The sequence below is a fragment of the Geotrypetes seraphini genome, chromosome 6, assembly GCF_902459505.1.
Source record: "Geotrypetes seraphini chromosome 6, aGeoSer1.1, whole genome shotgun sequence".
Lineage (NCBI taxonomy): Eukaryota > Metazoa > Chordata > Amphibia > Gymnophiona > Dermophiidae > Geotrypetes > Geotrypetes seraphini.
This window is the reverse complement of record NC_047089.1, coordinates 63,095,025-63,114,039: the sequence shown is the minus strand read 5'-3', so window position 1 is coordinate 63,114,039 and position 19,015 is coordinate 63,095,025. Positions and strand designations below refer to the sequence as shown.

The 19,015-nt window shown below is 43.7% G+C and overlaps 1 protein-coding gene across 2 annotated transcripts in view; it reads left to right on the top strand.

The window, feature by feature from the left end:
- RB1 (RB transcriptional corepressor 1) overlaps positions 1–19,015 on the top strand; it is a 382,409-nt gene that overhangs the window by 83,609 nt on the left and 279,785 nt on the right. For both annotated transcript variants that reach the window (XM_033948118.1, XM_033948117.1), the window contains exon 10: positions 15,607–15,710. In XM_033948118.1, coding sequence (XP_033804009.1) covers positions 15,607–15,710 — 104 coding nt within the window. The remainder of the gene's footprint in view (positions 1–15,606; positions 15,711–19,015) is intronic.

Genomic DNA, 19,015 nt, shown 5'->3' with positions numbered 1-19,015 from the left:
GGGCGGTATATAAAGCCACATTACAATTTTCAGTTGTAATTCCCAATGAAGAACATTGGAGGACCACCCTCCTGATGTTTTTTAATACTTGCTGTACTTGTTGGGCTGTCGAGCATTGAAAGTCCTCTGCTCAGGAAGCCATCAGGATATCCAAATTAGGGTCCGGTTGACAATCCCGTAGGCTCACCAGATGAAATCGAAGAGATATCGATTGTTGAGCAGAAAGACTGAATAGTTCCGAAATAGCCTCTCGGCAGTCCTTCGTTAAATGACAAGCTGGTAAAGAGTGAACGTAATGTCGTAACTGATAATATGCAAAAATATTCTCAGCAGGTAAGTCAAACTTACAACGTAAGGAGGGAAAAGATGCCAGCTGGCCATCGTCAGTAAACAACTGAAAAAGTTATTGTAATCCTTTCGTAGCCCATCGCTTAAAAGAAGCAATTTTTAAACCAGGCAAAAAGTCACAGTTGCCCTGGATGGACAAACAGAAAGAAACCACAGATGACAGCTTAAAACACTTACAAAGCCACCGTCATGTCCGCCGAGTAGGGGCAAAAATAGGGTATTGTGCCACCACTGGGCGGAGAGTCGGATCAGAGACATGTAGCAAATAGCTAGTATGATATGGAGCTAACAAGGATAATTCCAATGGGGTAGCAGTAAAACAGGATGTACCCCTAAACCAGTCATTAATGTGCCTCATCTGGCAAGCCATTGCGTACCAACGAATATTTAACAGGCCATATCCCCCCTCCCTCCCTAGGTAGGCACATCCGGGGAAGTGCCATGTGTGGTCGTTTACTCCCCTATAGGTAACTTTGTAAACCTTTGGTAAGTTGGGCGTTGTGAGTACGGGATAATAATAATGGGAGCACCTGAAAATGATATAACCATTTGGGAAAGAGCACCATATTGAGATGGGGAATGTAGTCCAAATTTGAAGCCGCTGCAAGGTATCAGCCAATAAGGGGGAAATATTGCTTGTGTAAAGAGTAATGACATCCCAAGGAATCCACACCCCCAAATATTTAATTGAGGTAGAAGCTCACATAAAGGGAAATTCACCCTCCCAGGAATGTTGTACCGTAGACGGACTAGCTAAGGCCATAGATTTGTAGTAGATTTTTTTTTTAAAAAGATGATTTTTCTTGGTCTTCAAGCTGTTGTTTTTCACTTGAAGCATTTACCTATTATCTTAGTTTAACCATACTGCTGTTCAGATCATGCTGAATAATTTTGATGGCTATTCATTTAAATCTCTGTATTCTCCCACTGCATCTGTTTTGCCAGATTTCCAAAAAGCAAAAATGAAAATATTGCTATTAATGTTTTTTATTAATGTTAAAAAATGAGCTGTTAAATCTTATTTTCTTTCCTACTGGAAAGCAAGATCTAGAGATACTAGATTTTCATTGAAGCCCTGGAAAGACATATGAATGGGATTATTCAGGTCTCTTGCGCAGGTGTCCAATTTTATACAGCTGCTCTCTGGAGGTTCACAGCAATAAATTTTATACACATGTGACCTTTAAACAGAAGGTTCTGATTTATGGCTGTGTGTAAACTCTTGGTAGAGGACAACTTGTTCACACCTGGTAGCCCTGGAAGACAAACTAATATCAATTAAACCAACAACATGTACTTGCAATTATTCTCTTCCACAGATTTCGCAGATATTTAATGCCTGGACATGTCCAGGTTCCAGCTTTGAAAATCCTAGGGCAGGTGGTCTGCAAAGTCCAAAATGGTGGTCAAACAGCAGCTCAGCCAAAATAAAGAAGCCAAGGATAATTTATTATGCAGACATAAAATACATATAAAAACTCAACACAGGCTGCATCAGGGGTTAGTAGAACTACGATGGTTTTTCAAAAATTTTCAAAATTTCATATTTTCGTGGGAAATGGTTGGGACAGGAGAAGTGGTAATAGGGCAGCGTGTTAATAGGACACGGGAAAAAATGTATTGCAAAACAGGGTGATTATGTGGAAAAGTGATGTAATTTACTTTTAAGATATTTAATAGTGTTTAAAATGTGGAAACATTTTGAAGATCTCTCATATAAAGCAATAATAGAATAAACATATTAAAATCATCATCATAAAAAACAATTTAAATCAAATTAAAATTAAATGCAATACAGATCATATATATACAAGAAACAGGAACTATAAATAAAAAGAAAACTACATAATTTGTAAAATATGCACAAAAAAGAATGCACATAAAAACAATTAGAACTTATTAAAAAATAGAGGAGCAAGCATCTACTCATTTTAAAAGGATAGCTGTGATAAAAAATATTCTTAACCAGGCTGTCTTATCTGGAATGAAAAAGACAAAATGAGGGTACATACCCAGGTGGTATCTAAAAATTGCTTCACCAACCAGGTTAAAAGTTATAAGAAAATAATTGAATGTTAAATAAAGCTAGAGACAATGCTCTAATATAAAACAGTATGAATGGAAAATGAATAGAGCAAAAGTCCTCCTTACCAGCATAAGATCAAAAGATGGCAGCACTTAACAGTCTTTCTTTGCAGCAACCAGCAGCATAAGTGCTTGACTACAGATGCAAGATCTTTTGAAATAATTAAGAGGTCAAAACAGTAAAAAAAACAAACCCCAAAAACCTTAAAACAATAAGACCCTTGGTTAATGAATAAAATAGATTTTAAAATGCATTTAGATATTGTTAGGTGCCATTGACTTGTGCTAGAGTCCTAGCGACTTGATGATTTGCGGATCTAAAAAGAAATCGGTTTTGTGCTAGTCTGGAAAGTTCCTCCAGCATCATCCCCTTGGTTGTTTTCAATGTGTCTAGCCATCTAATTGCAGGTTGTCCTCTTCGCCAGTTCCTTCGATCTTCCCAAACATAATGCCCTTCTCTAGTGATCTCTTTCTTCTGATGGTGTGACCAAAATAAGTCAGTCGTAACTTCATCATTTGGGCTTTAAGGGACAAAACCAGTTTTATCTCTTCCAGAATCAATTTGTTAGTTCTTCTGGCAGTCCATGACATGCCTAAAATCCTTCTCTAGCACCAAAGCTCAAATGAGTCAATCTTCTTTCTGTCTTGTTTCCATGGAGGGGCATAATTAAAAATAAACGTCTAAGTCCCCTTTTGGCCTAAGTCCTTAAACGTTCAAAGCAGAAGCAGGGAAAGTGTCCATAACCAAAACAAACGTCCTTGTTTTGATTATGGTCTGCCTCTACTAAACGCCCAGATCACCACTACGTCTAAAAGTACACCCCCAGGAAGTCTACACTTTTTTGGCCATAATGAACAAAAAAATGCCTAAGCCCCAAACGTCAACAGAAGGGCTTTTAGGCGAAGGAGGAACCAGTCCTTCGCCTAAAAGCTGGATTCTATAACTGGTGTCTGTCAAAAACAACACCGGTTACAGAACCCCCCCATCACAACGATCCAGGCAGGAGGGTGCCCAAGCCCTCCTGCCATGTTGAACCGTGACCCCCCCCCCCCCCCGACAACATTGGGGCAAGAGGGAGCCCAAGCCCTCTTGCCCTGCCGACTCCCCGACGATATCGAGGCAAGAAGGAGCCCAAGCCCTCTTGCCCTGGCGATCATGCCCCCCGACTCAATCTGGCCAGGAGGGAGTCCAAGCCCTCCTGGCCCCGGCAACCCCCCCCCCCTCCGATTTAATGGGCCAGGAGAGAGCACAAGCGACCAACCCCCGCGACTGGATTGGGCCAGGAGGGAGCCCAAGCCCTCCTGGTCCCGGCGACCCCCTACCCCCCACCCCCACTACATTATGGGCAGGAGGGATCCCAGGCCCTCCTGCCCTCGACGCAGCCCCCCTCCCCCCAACGACCGCCCCCCATCCCAATTATCCAACTTTGTTTTACTAAAATACCTTGGTCAAGAAGAAATTCCAACAACCTCTAAAGAATAGAAATGGACTTACTCCCAGCACAGCCTACTGCTTCCTCATAATAATTCATTCTTAAGTTTTCTAAAAATTCACTCTTTCTTTAAACTTGGATCACATTGTAGAGGACTTGAGATAGATTAAGGGCTCCTTTTACTAAACTGCGTTAGGGCTTTAACACGCAGAATAGCGCACGCTACATTGTCGTGCGTGTTAGACCTTAACACCAGCATTGAGCTGGCATTAGTTTTTCCGCGTAGCGCACAGTAATTTGTTGCGTGTACTAAAAACGCTAGTGCACCTTAGTAAAAGGAGTCCTAAGTGATGTTTAATTTTTTCTTGTAAGCTTTAAAAATTTTTATTTTGATTTAATACTATTGTCATCTTAATCTAACTTTCTGTTCAAGATGTTTAATTCTTGGAAGCTTTTTTTTAAATTATAAATAAAAAAAAAATAAAATTCAGTAGGAACTGAGGTTAATGAGTATGATAAATCTTAAAAAGCTTTAGATGTTAGCATGCAAAAAATGACCCGTGGGGACTCGAAAATATTGTAAAACACTGTGTTAAAAACAGGCTCAAATACAAATGAAAAACATATCCTCTGATAGAGAATGCTCTGGGGAGTCAGAATATCTAATTTTTAGCTCAAACCTAATCCATGAACATTGAAATAAATATTTTGAAAATGTTTAAAATTTTGCCTATACCTTATACAATCTCAAAAGCCAAAAATAAACTATTAAAACAGCAGAGATAAGAAAGATTAAAAAATACTACTTGATAAATAAATATGCATACAAGTGTACCAATAAAAATAAATAAATACATATGCAAATAACCCCCTCTTCTACAAAGCTGCGCGGTAACAGTCCCGAAGCCCATAGAGATTTAAAGGGCTTCGGGGCTATTGCCGCTAGCGAGGCTTTGTAGAAGAGGGGGTAAATGTCAGAGATTAAGCTAAAAAAATTGTTTTTATAGAGTATCCTCATTTTACCTTAATAGTCATGCTTGTAGAACTTAAGGCTTCTTCTATCAAACTGCACTAGCAGTTTGTAGCGCGGTGAGCTGTGCGGGCCATTCAGTGCGGTTGTCTGCGCTAAAAACTGCTAGTGCAGTTTGATAGAAGAGGCCCATAGTTTGGAATTTGGTCATATTTTTAAAGATCTTAGATTTTTGTGCGATTGCTGTACCAAAGAGGTCCTAGAGAGGTGGTTCCATAGATGACCTTCTTTTGGAGATGGAACAAAGATTTATTTTTCAATTTGGAACACTGTCTCTAGATGGCCTCAATAATGAGATTTATTTATCAGATTTTTTATGATTGTTTATGTGACTATTGAGATAAAATGAGGGTACTCTATAAAATAATTTTTTTAGCTTATCCCTTCCATTTAATTTATGTGCATATGTATTCATTTATTTTTATTGGTACACTTGTATGCATATTTATTTATCAGGAAGTTTTTTTTTTATTGTTTTGATAGGCAGCACTAGCTTTTTTTTATATCTCTACTTGCCTTTTTATTTAATATCTTATTTTTAACTTTTGATATTGTGACCCTCTTTTACTACCGGTAAGTTTTCTACCACAGCCCAGAGCGCTAAATGTTCCAGGGTATTGGAGCATTTAGCTTTCTGGGTCATAGTAGAAACCTTTACTGCAGCTTAGTAAAAGGGGGCCTGTATGAGGTCATCTTATATGCAAATTAGGTGATATCAGGTTTTTAATTGCAATTTTAATCATCTTTTTTTCAATGTTCCTGGGCCTGTTTTGAGCTAAAAATGAGATATTCTGACTGTCCAGAGTACACTTCTCCCTCCGTATTCACGGTGATTGGGGATTAACTGACCCGCGAATATGGAAAAACCGCAAATAACTTTCTCGTATGTTATTTCCGGTTTTCTGTTAAAAACGCTCGAATATGATAAAACCGCGAATAACATATGAGAAAGCCTCTGGAACCCATGCAACAGTGTCCGAGTTTGCACTTATGCACACAAAAAAAAAAAAGGGTGTTGTGGCAGTTCTATAAATTGGCTATGGATGATGTAATTTTGGGGGAGGAGCCAGCAAGCTAAAAACTGCGAATAATCGAAATCGCAAGTGCAGAAACCGCAAATACGGAGGGAGAAGTGTGTTCTCTATCAGAGGATATGGTTTTTATTTGTTTTTGAGACTTTTTTTATCGCAATTTTGTGCGATATTTTTGGGTCCCCACAAGTCATCTTTTGGCACTCTTTAACATGTAAAGGGATTTTAAAGTCTAACTTATTCATTAACTAAGGTTCTATTGGTTTTGTAAGTTTTTTAAATAGGTTTTAGTTTAGTTTTTGCTGTTCTGACCTCTGACCTTTGTTAATCATCTCAAAAGAGCTTGCGTCTGTAGTCAGGCACTTATGCTGCTGGTTGCTGCAAGGACCAGACTGTTAAGTGTTGCCATCTTTTGATCTTATGCTAGTAAGGAGGACTTTTGCCCTATCCATTTTCCATTCATACTGTTTTATATTAGAGCATTGTCTCTAGCTTTCGTCCCCGCTCATTAAGCTGCGTTAGGGTTGTTTATCACAAGCCACTGCTGTAAAAGCTCCAACACTCATAGGAATTCTTTGAGCATCGAAGCTTTTACCACAGCGGCCTGTGATAAACAACCCTAACGCAGCTTGATAAAAGGGGGCTTTTTATTTTTAATATTCAATTATTTTCTTTTAGCTTTTAATCTGGTGGATGAAGCAGTTTTTATACACCACTTGGGTATATACCTTCTTTTTGTCTTTTTCATTCGAGATAGCCTGATTAAGAAACTATTTTTGAATATGTTCTAATTGTAGTTTTCAACTCTTCTTTATACTTCTCCAGCAAACCACAAACCACTACCCACACAAAAAGCAGGTGTGAGTGACTATGCATAAACCCACAGCAAGTTTCAGAGTACAAATACACATGTACTTTTGCTTTGAGAGTTGGTACAAGGCCTACAGGTTAAAAAAAAAATGCACATTTTCTGTTTCATTGTAGACAGTTGAAAAATTTTGTCCCAGAGCTTGAAGTTTTCTAAGTGGTGGTGGATGACTTTGTTTCTTAACATATCCCTTCATTTATGTAAAGACTGTGTTATATGTTTACTCAGATTCTCTTTGTAGAACATTACATTGTGTTTTGAAGATCAGAAACCATTCAGTGAGATATATATGCAATAATAGGGGAAATCAGAGGGGGTAAATACTTTTTCACATAATTGTAGCCTGTAACCTTTCCTTCAAAACAACCAAAATACTGGGGCAGCAAGATTGGCCAATGTAACACCAATTTTTAGAAAGGTCTTACAAGGGTGTTCTATAGATGACTAAGCTACCTGGACAGCGAGAGATTAGAGAAACTGGGCCTCTTCTCCCTTGAAAAGAGGAGGAGAGGGGACATGATCAAATCCTTCAAGATACTGAAGGTAATAGACTTAGTAGATAAAGATAGGTTGCTCACCCTCTCCAAGGTAGGGAGAACAAGAGGGCACTCTCTAAAGTTAAAAGGGGATAGATTCCATACAAACGTAAGGAAGTTCTTCTTCACACAAAGAGTGGTGGAAAACTGGAACGCTCTTCCGGAGCCTGTTATAGGGGAAAACACCCTCCAGGGATTCAAGACAAAGTTAGACAAGTTCCCGGAATGTACACAGGTAGGGCTGGTCTCAGGGCACTGTTTTTTGATCTAGGGGCTGCCGCGGGAGCGGACTGCTGGGCACGATGGACCACTGGTCTGACCTAGCAGCGGCAATTCTTATCCCAGGACAAGCAGGCAGCATATTCTTAACGCATGGGTAACGTCACCGACGGAGCCCCGGTACGGATATTTTTCACTAGAAAGTTCTAGTTGGCCGCACCGCGCATGCGCGAGTGCCTTCCCGCCCGACGGAGGAGTGCGTGGTCCCCAGTTTCTTCGTTTCCGCGGAGCGAAGAAGACGCATGTGGTTTCAACGGCCGTTGAAAACATCCTTTTTGCCTTCCCGCTCGCACTTTTTTCTCATTTTTTCTCTTTTTCCCACTTCGGGTTCTCTTTTTTATTCGATTCCAAAAAAAAAATCCCTCGATTTTCTCTATTTTTGAAACCGGCCCCAGCGGGGCCTGTTGTCACCATACAGGCCTCCGCTTTTGATTTTGCGGAGGCCGTGTTTCCCTTCATGCCCCCTCAACCGGGCTTTAAGAAGTGCCAGCGGTGTGCACACCCGATCTCCCTCACTGACCCACACAATTGGTGCCTACAGTGTTTGGGTCCAGAGCATCGGGCTGACACCTGCACCTGCTATGGAACCAGCCACGACGTCGACGGTACTGCAAAAGACGGCACCGACCACTTCGACGACGCCCGATCCTTCCTCAGGGTCGCTGGCACCAGGTAAGCCGGCTAAGAAGCCTTCCACCTCCCTTGAGCGCCCACCTGCCACAGTGGCGACGCCGGTCCTCACGCCGACCCCGCAAGCGCTCCGCCCCGATCTTGGTGAGTGCCTCGTCATTGGCCTCCTCATCGCCGGGGCGTGGAGCAGCACCTATGGAACCGAAAAAGAAAAAAGCGGTACCGGTGCAACCCCTGGATGACCGCATCGCGGCCATACTCCAAGACAAATTGCAGGACCAGCTGCAGCAACAACTCCAACACCTGTTACCGACCCTATTGGCACCACTTCTTTCGGTACCAGACCGGCCCGAGCCTCGCACCATCCCACCGGTGTCCACCCCCTCGGTGCCACTCAACACTTCCATGCCAGTCCTCTCGGCTGAACCACTCCGTTCTCGCCCTGTGGTACAGACCCGCTCTGAGGCCGATCCTCCTCGGGACCAGGAAGGGCACCGGTCTCCCCGGGACCGAGAACGACACCGCTCTTCCCGGGACCAGGATCAGCACCGGTCTTCCTCTCCCGGTACCGTCTCAATGCGCTCTGGCAAGTCTCTTTCTAAGACCCGCCACACCAAACCTTCCACCCCGATATCTCGGCGTGCGCACACTGACATCAGGGACCCGGACTTATGGGAAGAATCCCCTCCCGGTACCAAGGACGACGCATCGTCCACAGACGAGGAACCCTCAGTGACCGATGCCGCTTCTAAGCCTGAGCAATCCTCTTTCTCCAAATTCCTCAGGGAGATGTCGGCGGCTCTTTCTATTCCTCTAGAGTCCGACTCCAAAAAGTCCCAGGCCTTTCTGGATGCCTTAGACTTTGAACAACCTCCCAAAGAGTTCCTCAAGTTACCCGTCCATGACATACTGTGGGAAACTTTTTATAAAAATTGGGAAAATCCACTCACTGTCCCCGGAGCTCCTCGTAAACTTGACAGCCTATACAGGGTCATCCCAATTCCGGGTTTTGACAAACCTCAATTGCCCCACGAGTCTCTCCTAGTTGAGTCTACATTAAAGAAAACTCAGGGCTCCAGCGTTTATGCCTCCACCCCTCCTGGCAGAGAAGGCAAAACGATGGATAAGTTTGGCAAACGCCTTTATCAAAATGCAATGCTAGCCAACAGGGCAAATAATTACACATTTCACTTCTCATTTTATATGAAGCATCTCGTACTACAACTATCTGCCCTACAAAAATACATCCCTGAATGCAAAGTTCCACTCTTTCAACAACAAATTTCCAGCCTCCTTCAACTGCGGAAATTCATGGTGCGCTCTATTTATGATTCATTTGAGCTGACCTCCCGAGCGTCTGCCATAGCTGTTGCCATGCGGCGTCTGGCCTGGTTGAGAGTATCTGATCTTGACATCAACCACCAAGACCGCCTAGCTAACGCACCCTGTCTCGGGGACGAACTTTTTGGGGAGTCCCTGGATTCAACCACCCAAAAGCTCTCAGCACATGAGACCAGATGGGACACTCTGGTAAAACCTAAAAAGAAGGCTCCACCTGCTCGCCCTTATAGACCACAATCCTCTTACCAGCGCAGGTTCTCAGCCAGGCCTCTCAACCCGCCCCAGCAGCAGCCTCGCAGACCTCGTCAACAACAACACACTCAGGCTCGCTCTCAATCTCACCAGCCTGCCAAGCCTCTTCCTCCGTCAAAACCGTCTCAGCCCTTTTGACTCCTTTCTCCAGGACATAGCCAGTCTTCCACCATCAATACCTCTTCCTCAGCCAATCGGAGGGCGTCTCCAACTCTTCCTCAACCGTTGGGAGGTCATCACATCAGACCTGTGGGTCCTCAACATCATCCGCCATGGCTACTCTCTCAACTTCCAGACTCTTCCACCAAACAACCCTCCAATAGAGTCTGCATCTCACTCCTCCCAGTACCTTCTCCTCCTAAGGGAGGTCCAATCCCTCCTTCTTCTCAATGCCATCGAAGAGGTTCCCACAGACCAAAGGGGTCAGGGATTCTACTCCCGCTACTTCCTGGTTCCCAAGAAGACAGGAGACCTTCGTCCCATCCTCGATCTCCGGGACCTCAACAAGTGTCTGGTCAAGGAAAAGTTCAGAATGCTCTCCCTGGCCACGCTTTATCCTCTTCTCTCTCAACACGACTGGCTATGTTCCCTGGACCTCAAAGAGGCCTACACTCACATTCCAATCCATCTGAATTCCTGTCGCTACCTCCGATTTCAGATTCAGCACCGCCACTATCAGTACAAAGTGCTGCCCTTTGGCCTCGCATCATCGCCCAGGGTGTTCACCAAGTGCCTTATTGTAGTGGCGGCCTTTCTCAGGTCTCACAACCTCCAGGTGTTCCCCTACTTGGACGATTGGTTGGTAAAAGCACCTACGTCTCCACTTGTGCTACAAGCCACTCAGTACACCATCTCCTTCCTCCATCTCCTGGGTTCGAGATCAACTACCCCAAGTCGCATCTACTTCCCACACAGCGACTTCAGTTCATTGGAGCCGTTCTCGACACCACTCTCATGAGGGCGTTTCTCCCCTCCGACCGCCAACGGACCCTACTCCACCTCTGCCGTCAGGTGCTCCTTCATCACTCCATTCCAGCTCGGCAGATGATGGTCCTCCTGGGCCACATGGCCTCGACGGTCCATGTGCTTCCTCTGGCGTGACTCCACCTCAGAACACCTCAATGGACTCTAGCCAACCAATGGTCGCAGACCATGGATCCTCTTTCTCATCCGATCTCTGTGACATCGTCTCTTCAGCAATCTCTTCAATGGTGGTTGAACTCATCCAATCTTTCCAGGGGTCTACTCTTTCATCTTCCCCCTCACTCCTTGATCATAACCACAGATGCCTCCCCCTATGCCTGGGGAGCTCACCTGGGAGAACTTCGCACTCAGGGACTCTGGACACCTCAGGAGCGTCAACATCACATCAATTTCCTGGAACTCAGGGCCATGTTCTATGCCCTCAAGGCCTTCCAGCACCTTCTCTACCCTCAGGTTCTTCTCCTGTGCACGGACAACCAAGTCGCCATGTACTACATAAACAAGCAAGGCGGCACCGGATCTCCCCTCCTCTGTCAGGAGGCCATCCGCATCTGGACCTGGGCCACGGCCCGCAGTCTCTTCCTCAAGGCTGTCTATATCCAGGGCGAACAGAACTCCCTGGCCGACGATCTCAGCCGCATCCTTCAACCTCACGAGTGGACTCTGGATCCTCCCACACTCCGCTCCATCTTTGCTCGGTGGGGCACTCCTCAGGTGGACCTCTTTGCAGCTCCTCACAACCATCAGCTGCCCCAGTTCTGCTCCAGACTCTACTCTCCTCATCGTCTGACCCCGGATGCGTTCCTGCTCGACTGGACAGATCGGTTCCTCTATGCCTTTCCTCCACTGCCTCTGATGTTGCGGACGCTATTCAAACTCCGCCGGGACAGAGCCACCATGATTCTCATCGCTCCTCGGTGGCCTCGCCAACACTGGTTCTCCCTCCTGCTCCAGCTCAGCTCCAGGGAGCCCATTCCTCTTCCTGTGTTTCCTACTCTACTTACGCAGCAGCATCAGTCTCTACTACATCCCAATCTGTCATCGCTCCACCTGACAGCTTGGTTTCTCTCGGGCTGACCTCTTCAGAGAATCTGTCTCAGCCTGTCCGTTGCATTTTGGATGCCTCCAGGAAACCGGCCACCCTCCAATGTTACCATCAGAAGTGGACCCGGTTCTCCTCTTGGTGTCTGCTTCATCATCACGATCCCACCTCATTGGCGGTGGAAACCGTACTGGACTATTTGCTCTCTCTCTCCGATGCTGGCCTCAAGTCGACCTCAATCAGAGTCCACCTCAGTGCCATCACTTCGTTCCATGAACCTATCCTCAGAAAACCTCTTACGGCTCATCCCCTGGTTTCCCGTTTCATGAGAGGTCTCTTCAATGTCAAACCACCTCTGAAGCCTCCTCCAGTCGTCTGGGACCTGAATGTGGTTTTATCTGCCCTCATGAAACCTCCGTTTGAGCCTCTTGCCATAACTTCACTCAAATTTCTTACATGGAAGGTGCTTTTCCTCATTGCCATCACCTCTGCCAGGAGGGTTAGTGAGCTGCATGCACTGGTTGCCGACCCACCTTTCACTGTTTTTCACCATGACAAGGTGGTTCTGCGTACCCATCCTAAATTCCTTCCCAAGGTGGTCTCGGAATTTCACCTCAACCAGTCCATTGTGTTACCTGTCTTTTTCCCTAAGCCCCATTCTCATCCTGGGGAACAGGCATTGCACACGCTGGACTGTAAGTGTGCCCTTGCTTACTACCTTGACCGCACCAGGGCTCACCGCTCATCTCCTTTTGTCCTTCGACCCTAACCGTATAGGTCGTCCTGTCTCCAAACGGACGCTTTCCAACTGGCTTGCTGCCTGCATTCAGTTCTGTTATGCTCGGGCCGGTCTCTCACTGGAAGGTGCTGTCACGGCCCACAGGGTCAGGGCTATGGATGCTTCTGTGGCTTTCCTCCGTTCCACGCCCATCGAGGAAATCTGCAAGGCTGCCACTTGGTCCTCAGTTCACACATTCACTACTCGCTGCTGTCTGGATACCTTCTCCAGACGGGATGGGCACTTCGGCCAATCTGTGTTACACAATTTATTTTCCTAATGGCCAACCATCCCCCCTCCTCTCTGTTAGCTTGGAGGTCACCCATGCGTTAAGAATATGCTACCTGCTTGTCCTGGGATAAAGCACAGTTACTTACCGTAACAGATGTTATCCAGGGACAGCAGGCAGATATTCTTACGACCCACCCTCCTCCCCGGGTTGGCTTCTTAGCTGGCTTATCTTAACTGGGGACCACGCACTCCTCCGTCGGGCGGGAAGGCACTCGCGCATGCGCGGTGCGGCCAACTAGAACTTTCTAGTGAAAAATGTCCGTACCGGGGCTCTGTCGGTGACGTCACCCATGCGTTAAGAATATCTGCCTGCTGTCCCTGGATAACACCTGTTATGGTAAGTAACTGTGCTTTATGTTCTTATGACACAATGCTAGAACATCCCCTCTCCCCAAATAGACATAAGTTAATGAGAATGCCACAGCATGAGTTTAGCAAAGAAATCTTGCCTTATCAGTTTGGTAGATTACAAGACATAAATATATGGATGAAATTGTGTTAATTGCTGCAGTGCATTTACCCCCCCCCCCTCCCCTCTTTTACAAAGCTGCATTAGGCTTTTTTTTTATCGCCGGTCCCGGTGGTATTAGCACTACACTCATAGAATTTCTATGAGCATCAGATCTAGTACTGCCGGCAATAAAAAAAAAAAAAAAAAAAAAAAGCCTAACATGGCATCAATGGGGGAGGGGGGAGTGCAGGTTTAGATGTTCAGACATTTGATAACATTTCTTGTGAGAAATTCCTTGGGAAATTAGCAAATATATGAGAGAGGAGACAGTGTCTTTCTGTGGACTGATTAAAGGATATGAAAACAGAATATGACTAAATGATCATTTTTCCAAATAGAATAAGATCAGTAGTGGAAATGCCCCAAGGTTCTGTTTTGTTTACCATTCATAAATGATCCTGAAAATAGACCCAACATTAGAGATGTTCAGATTTGCAGATGACACAGTTTAAAGTTATTAAAACAGCAGAAAATTGTGGAGTTGTAGAAGTAATTTGTGAAACTAGAAAACTGAAGAGTTTATTAATGTGGGCAACCATTTAAGATGTGTTGCTTTAGCAATAACTTGTGCTATTTTAATACAGGCCCCATTTTAAGCAATGACTTACTACTATCTGGGGTTAACAGTAAAATATGAAACCTTAACAGTAGTCCACATTTAAGCCCCCCCCCCCTTGTGCATCTAAGGGCTCCTTTTACTAAGGTGTGCTAGCGTTTTTAGTGCACATAGGATATTACCTCGCATTACGCGGCTAGAACTAACGCCAGCTCAATGCTGGCGTTAAGGTCTAGCGCGCGGGACAATTCAGCGCGTTAATGCCCTAATGCACCTTAGTAAAAGGAGCCCTAAATGTTAGGTGAAATTTACTGTGCACAAAGACAAAATGATGTACATAGGGTAAAATATTGCCAACTACATGTTCAATATACTGGATCCCATATTAGGAGGAGTCATGCAAGAAAAAAATCTTTGGCTGCCAAACATGCAAATAGAATGTTAAGGGTTGTTTGAAAAGAAATGGGAAGCAGAGCTGAAAATATAATTATGCTTCTATATAGGTCCATGGAATGACTGCATCTTGAGTATTGTGTTCAAGTTCTGGACAGCTCATCTCAGAAGGGGTATTGTAAAAGTAGAATAGGTTTCTGAGAAGGGCAGCAAATAGCATGCTTCCCTTATGAAAAAAAAGGCTAAGCAGGTTAAAGCTCTTCAGCTTGGTAGAAAAGAGCTATGAAGTGTATAAAGTCATGACTAGGGTAAAATGAACGGTTAACCAACTGTCCCCCTATATAACCAAGAGAACATTCCAAGACACTAACAAGCAATGGATTGAAAGGAAATTGTAGTGAATGTGCTGGCACAGGCATAATCAAGGTGACTAACATAGTATGGCTCAAAAGAGGTTAGGAGAGGTTCCAGGAGGAAAAGGTTCTTAAAAAATTATTGGCTAAGTGGATTTAGGGGAATGCTATCATTTAATTATACCTGGAAATGAGTTATAAGAAATGGTTCTGCTTTTTGATATCTGCTGGGTTTTTGTGATCTGTGCTGCCACTGTATGAGACAAAGGCCCAAATTCTGTAACCAGCGCCTAAAGTTAGGCACCTATTTCGGAGGCGCCCAACTAGATAGGCGCCTATCTAAATTGAAGAACAAGCTCAATTAAGCTTTTTAATCTGATTGAAACATAGATGCCTATCAAGAAAGCGCGATTCTGTAACAAGTCGCCTCTAAAAATTTAGGCGGCCTTCAAAGAAATAGGTGCTACGCATGTTAGGCGTGGGCGTGGCTACGTGTTAGGCGCCTTTTTACAGAATCACTGCTCTTAAGTGCGCTTAAGTGCTCGCATGGGCGCCTAACTTTTAGTTGTGCCTACAGCTGGCCTATTTAATGGGTGCCTCCAAAATAGGTGCCGTTCAGCGTGATTCACTAAACAGCACCCAATTGTACTAGAATCATGCTGAACAGTGCCTATATCGGCGCCTAAATTTTGGGCGCTTTTTATAGAATTTTCCCTAAAATGCTGACTCAACGGCCTTGGTCTGACTAGGCGTGGCTTCTCTTCTCTTAAATAATTTGGAAAGTATGGTTCTCCCTTAAAACTTGTCTGCCACAAGATTCTGTGTTTCTGTATTTGTTTATAAAAGGCCTATTTATTTATTCTAGGTGGAAAATCTCTCAAAACAATATGAAGAACTTTACCTTAAAAGCAGAGGTTTGGATGCTAGGTTGTTTCTGAGCCACGATGAAACACTGCAGCAGAGAGACTGGTAACAGATTTTCTGAACTGTTGTCTTCATTTCATTTGTCTCCCATTTGGGATCCTTTGGGTGTGGTCTTTAGTAGAGAAGAACTGAGAATAGAAAGTAGAACACTATTGTGATGTGTTAGATCACTATTCTTCAACCGCCGGTCCGCAAAAATTTCCTGCCGGTCCGTGGCCCAATGAGCTGGGTACCCACGTGTCTCCCTCCCTCCTGTGAAGCAGCCGATGTTTTGCTTTTCTCCCCCCCGCCGGAATAGCAGTGGCTCTCTTCCCAGCCTCCAGACAGTAGCTTCCTCCCCTCCCCTCCCAGCAGCTGTCAGTATTCTAACTTGCCTGCAGCAGTGTCAGTAGCGTCAGTGCAGAGATTCAATTAGGCAACCTTGGGGCTTTTGCTGAGTTGCAGTCAACCTTTGATGAATCAACTTCCTCTTTCCTCAGAGGCGGGCCGACCCATCAAAGGACCCAAGGCTGCCTAATCGTTGTGCTAATGCTACTGACACTGCTGTAGGCAAGTTAAAACACTGAGATGCTGCTAGTCCGGGTAAGGGAAGGTGCTGGTGGGATAGAGAAGTGCCTGGCAGCAATGCTTGCTTGTATGAATGCTCTTGGGCATGTTTTGGGGTTGACCTTGCCTCATCTGGGAGTCATTTCTGTTTCTTACGGTGTCACCACTTTTCTTTTCTCAACAGCATGGGGGGGTGTGGAGTGTTTGTTGGAAGCCTGTAGTGTGAGTGTTGGGGGGGGTTGTTTTTCTTTTCTTATGATACTGGAGATCAGACATTGGTTGATTGGAAGGTTTGCTTTTTGTATAAAAGTAAGGAAAACTGCAGCCTGTGTGACACGACTTCACATTGGTTTTTCATGATTATATTTTTGCTTATTTGCTAGTCCTGTTTTATTTCTTTTTGGTCTGGCATCTGAGTGGAAACCTGTATAGTTGCCCTTTTCCTATATTGTTACTATATATGTACCTTTTAGTGGTTCTTGTTGTGATTATAGTGTTGCACTAATAAAGATATTTTTCAAAAAAAATGAGAGGTGCCACACTGAACTAGAAATGGTGGATGATGAAGGGGGAGCTGCTGATGTTAGGGGTGAAAAGAGAAGGGGGAGCTAGAGCTGGTTGAGGGGAAGGGGAAACTGCTTCTGGTCAGGGGAGTTGCTGGACAGAGGAAAAGAAAAGGAGGGCTGCTCCTGGACCTGGAGGGAGAAGAAGGAGAGATGCTGCTGGACTGTGGGGAGGGCAGTGGAGAAGGGGGCAGAGAGAGTGAATTGGTGGATGGGGGACAGTGGACTCAAGGAAGGAGAGATGCTAATAACAGGGGGAGAGCAAGGAAATATTCCTCTTCAATTCAAAATATTCCTCTTCAATTAGTTAAAAATACTAAAATTCTAGGAGTAATTTTTGATAATAAACTTAATTATCATGATCACATTAGTAGTATTGTTAAAACTACCTTCTATAGGTTGCGGAAAATTCGATCTATTTCTAAATTCCTCTGTCCCAAAGCACTTAATATTCTTATTCACTCTCTGGTGATGTCTAAAATCGATTATTGCAATTCATTATTTACAGGAATTGCTTTACAAGAAATTAAACGATTACAAATTATTCAAAATGCTTCTATTAAATTAATAACAAAATCTAAAAAATTTGATCATGTGACACCACTCCTTAAAAAGGCTCACTGGCTTCCAGTCATTCATAGAATTACGCATAAATTATGTACAATTATTTTTAAAACATTAGAAAATAAGACTCCAGCATTTTTATTTAGGTTTCTTATTCCATATTCAGTTAAAAGAACCTTAAGATCTAGTGAACGGAACCTGTTATCAATTCCTTCGTTAAAAATTATTAGTACAAGAAGACAATTTATCTTCTCATGTACAGCTCCCCAGATCTGGAATGCGCTTCCCATGTTTTTACGGGAGGAGAAGGTGTTTGGGAAATTTAAAAGCGAATTAAAAACCTTTCTGTTTAAAGATGCATTTGCAAATTAATTAAATTTTATTATAAAAGTGTTATTTTAGTGAATTACTCTGCTTTTTTGTTTTTTTGTTTTTTTCAACTTCCTTTTGTATTTTCCCTGTATGTTCTTTCTTTACTATAAAAAATGTATTTCATCCCCTCTTACCTTTTGTTTATATTATAATTAATTAAGTGTATGTAATGTTTTTGTTTCCTTATGGATGTATATTTTATTGTACATCGCTTAGAAATCCGATTAAGCGATTGAACAAGCCAATTAATAAACTTGAAACTTGAAACTTGAAGGAAGGCATACAAGCCATAGGGTGGGGGGCTTGGGCTCTGGGCAGAAAAGAATAGAGAGAAGATGCCCAGAGAAGAGATGCTATGCATGGAGAATAGGGACAGACACAGAAGGGCAATACTGATCACAGGGGTACAAAGAGACAAAGGACAAAGACGCAGAGCATAGTGGTTTTTATTTCAGTCTTAGTAGTTTGCTGGTCCATAAAATAATTCTTTTATTTCCACCGGTCCAGAGGTGTAAAAAGGTTGAAGAACACTGTGTTAGATTGATCATTTTGAGTGGCAAAAACAGGTTTAAGCACTTCTTCCCATCATAAAGTAGAATTGAATTGGGCACAAGGTGGGTGGTGATGTATGGATTGGACCTGAACAGCTCTCCTAAAGCTCAACATTTAATGTGGACTTTCTGAAAGGGGAATGGAACAATCCACGGTACAATCAAAGTGGTTTACATATTATGTTTAGGTACTTTTTTTTTGCCCTAGTAGGCCCCAATGCTCTAAACTTACCATGCCTTTAATGCTCGCAGCTAACCAGTTCTAACCGGTTTAGTATACAAGCATTTAAGCTTCTGATGCACAAAATGGCTTGGAGCAGTCTTTTCCATTCCCTGTAGGAGCCTCCAAGAACAGTATAGAAATGTAGTACAATGAGCTCATTAATATTAAAATGAGCACTCCAAGCAATGCTTAGACATTGCCGGGTGATGCACAGAATGAAGCTCCAAAATTACTGGCAAGTCTGGAGGTACTGGTAGCGTTGAACTACATGTGTTAAAAGTATATACCAGTAGGTTTTGGGTTGCCAATTGCATGAGAGGTGGAGTTAAAAAAAACAAGTCAACCAAGTATGGGATACATATATCATACTTTTATAGGATTTTTATTTTTTTTATTGGGGGGGCACCAAAAAACACATATATATCTTGCTATATGCATGTGTAAAAGGCGTGTCTTAGGTACATTTTTTAAAACCGTATGTCAGCAGGACTAGGGCTGCAGATTACATGAAGTTAAAAGAAAACCCATTTG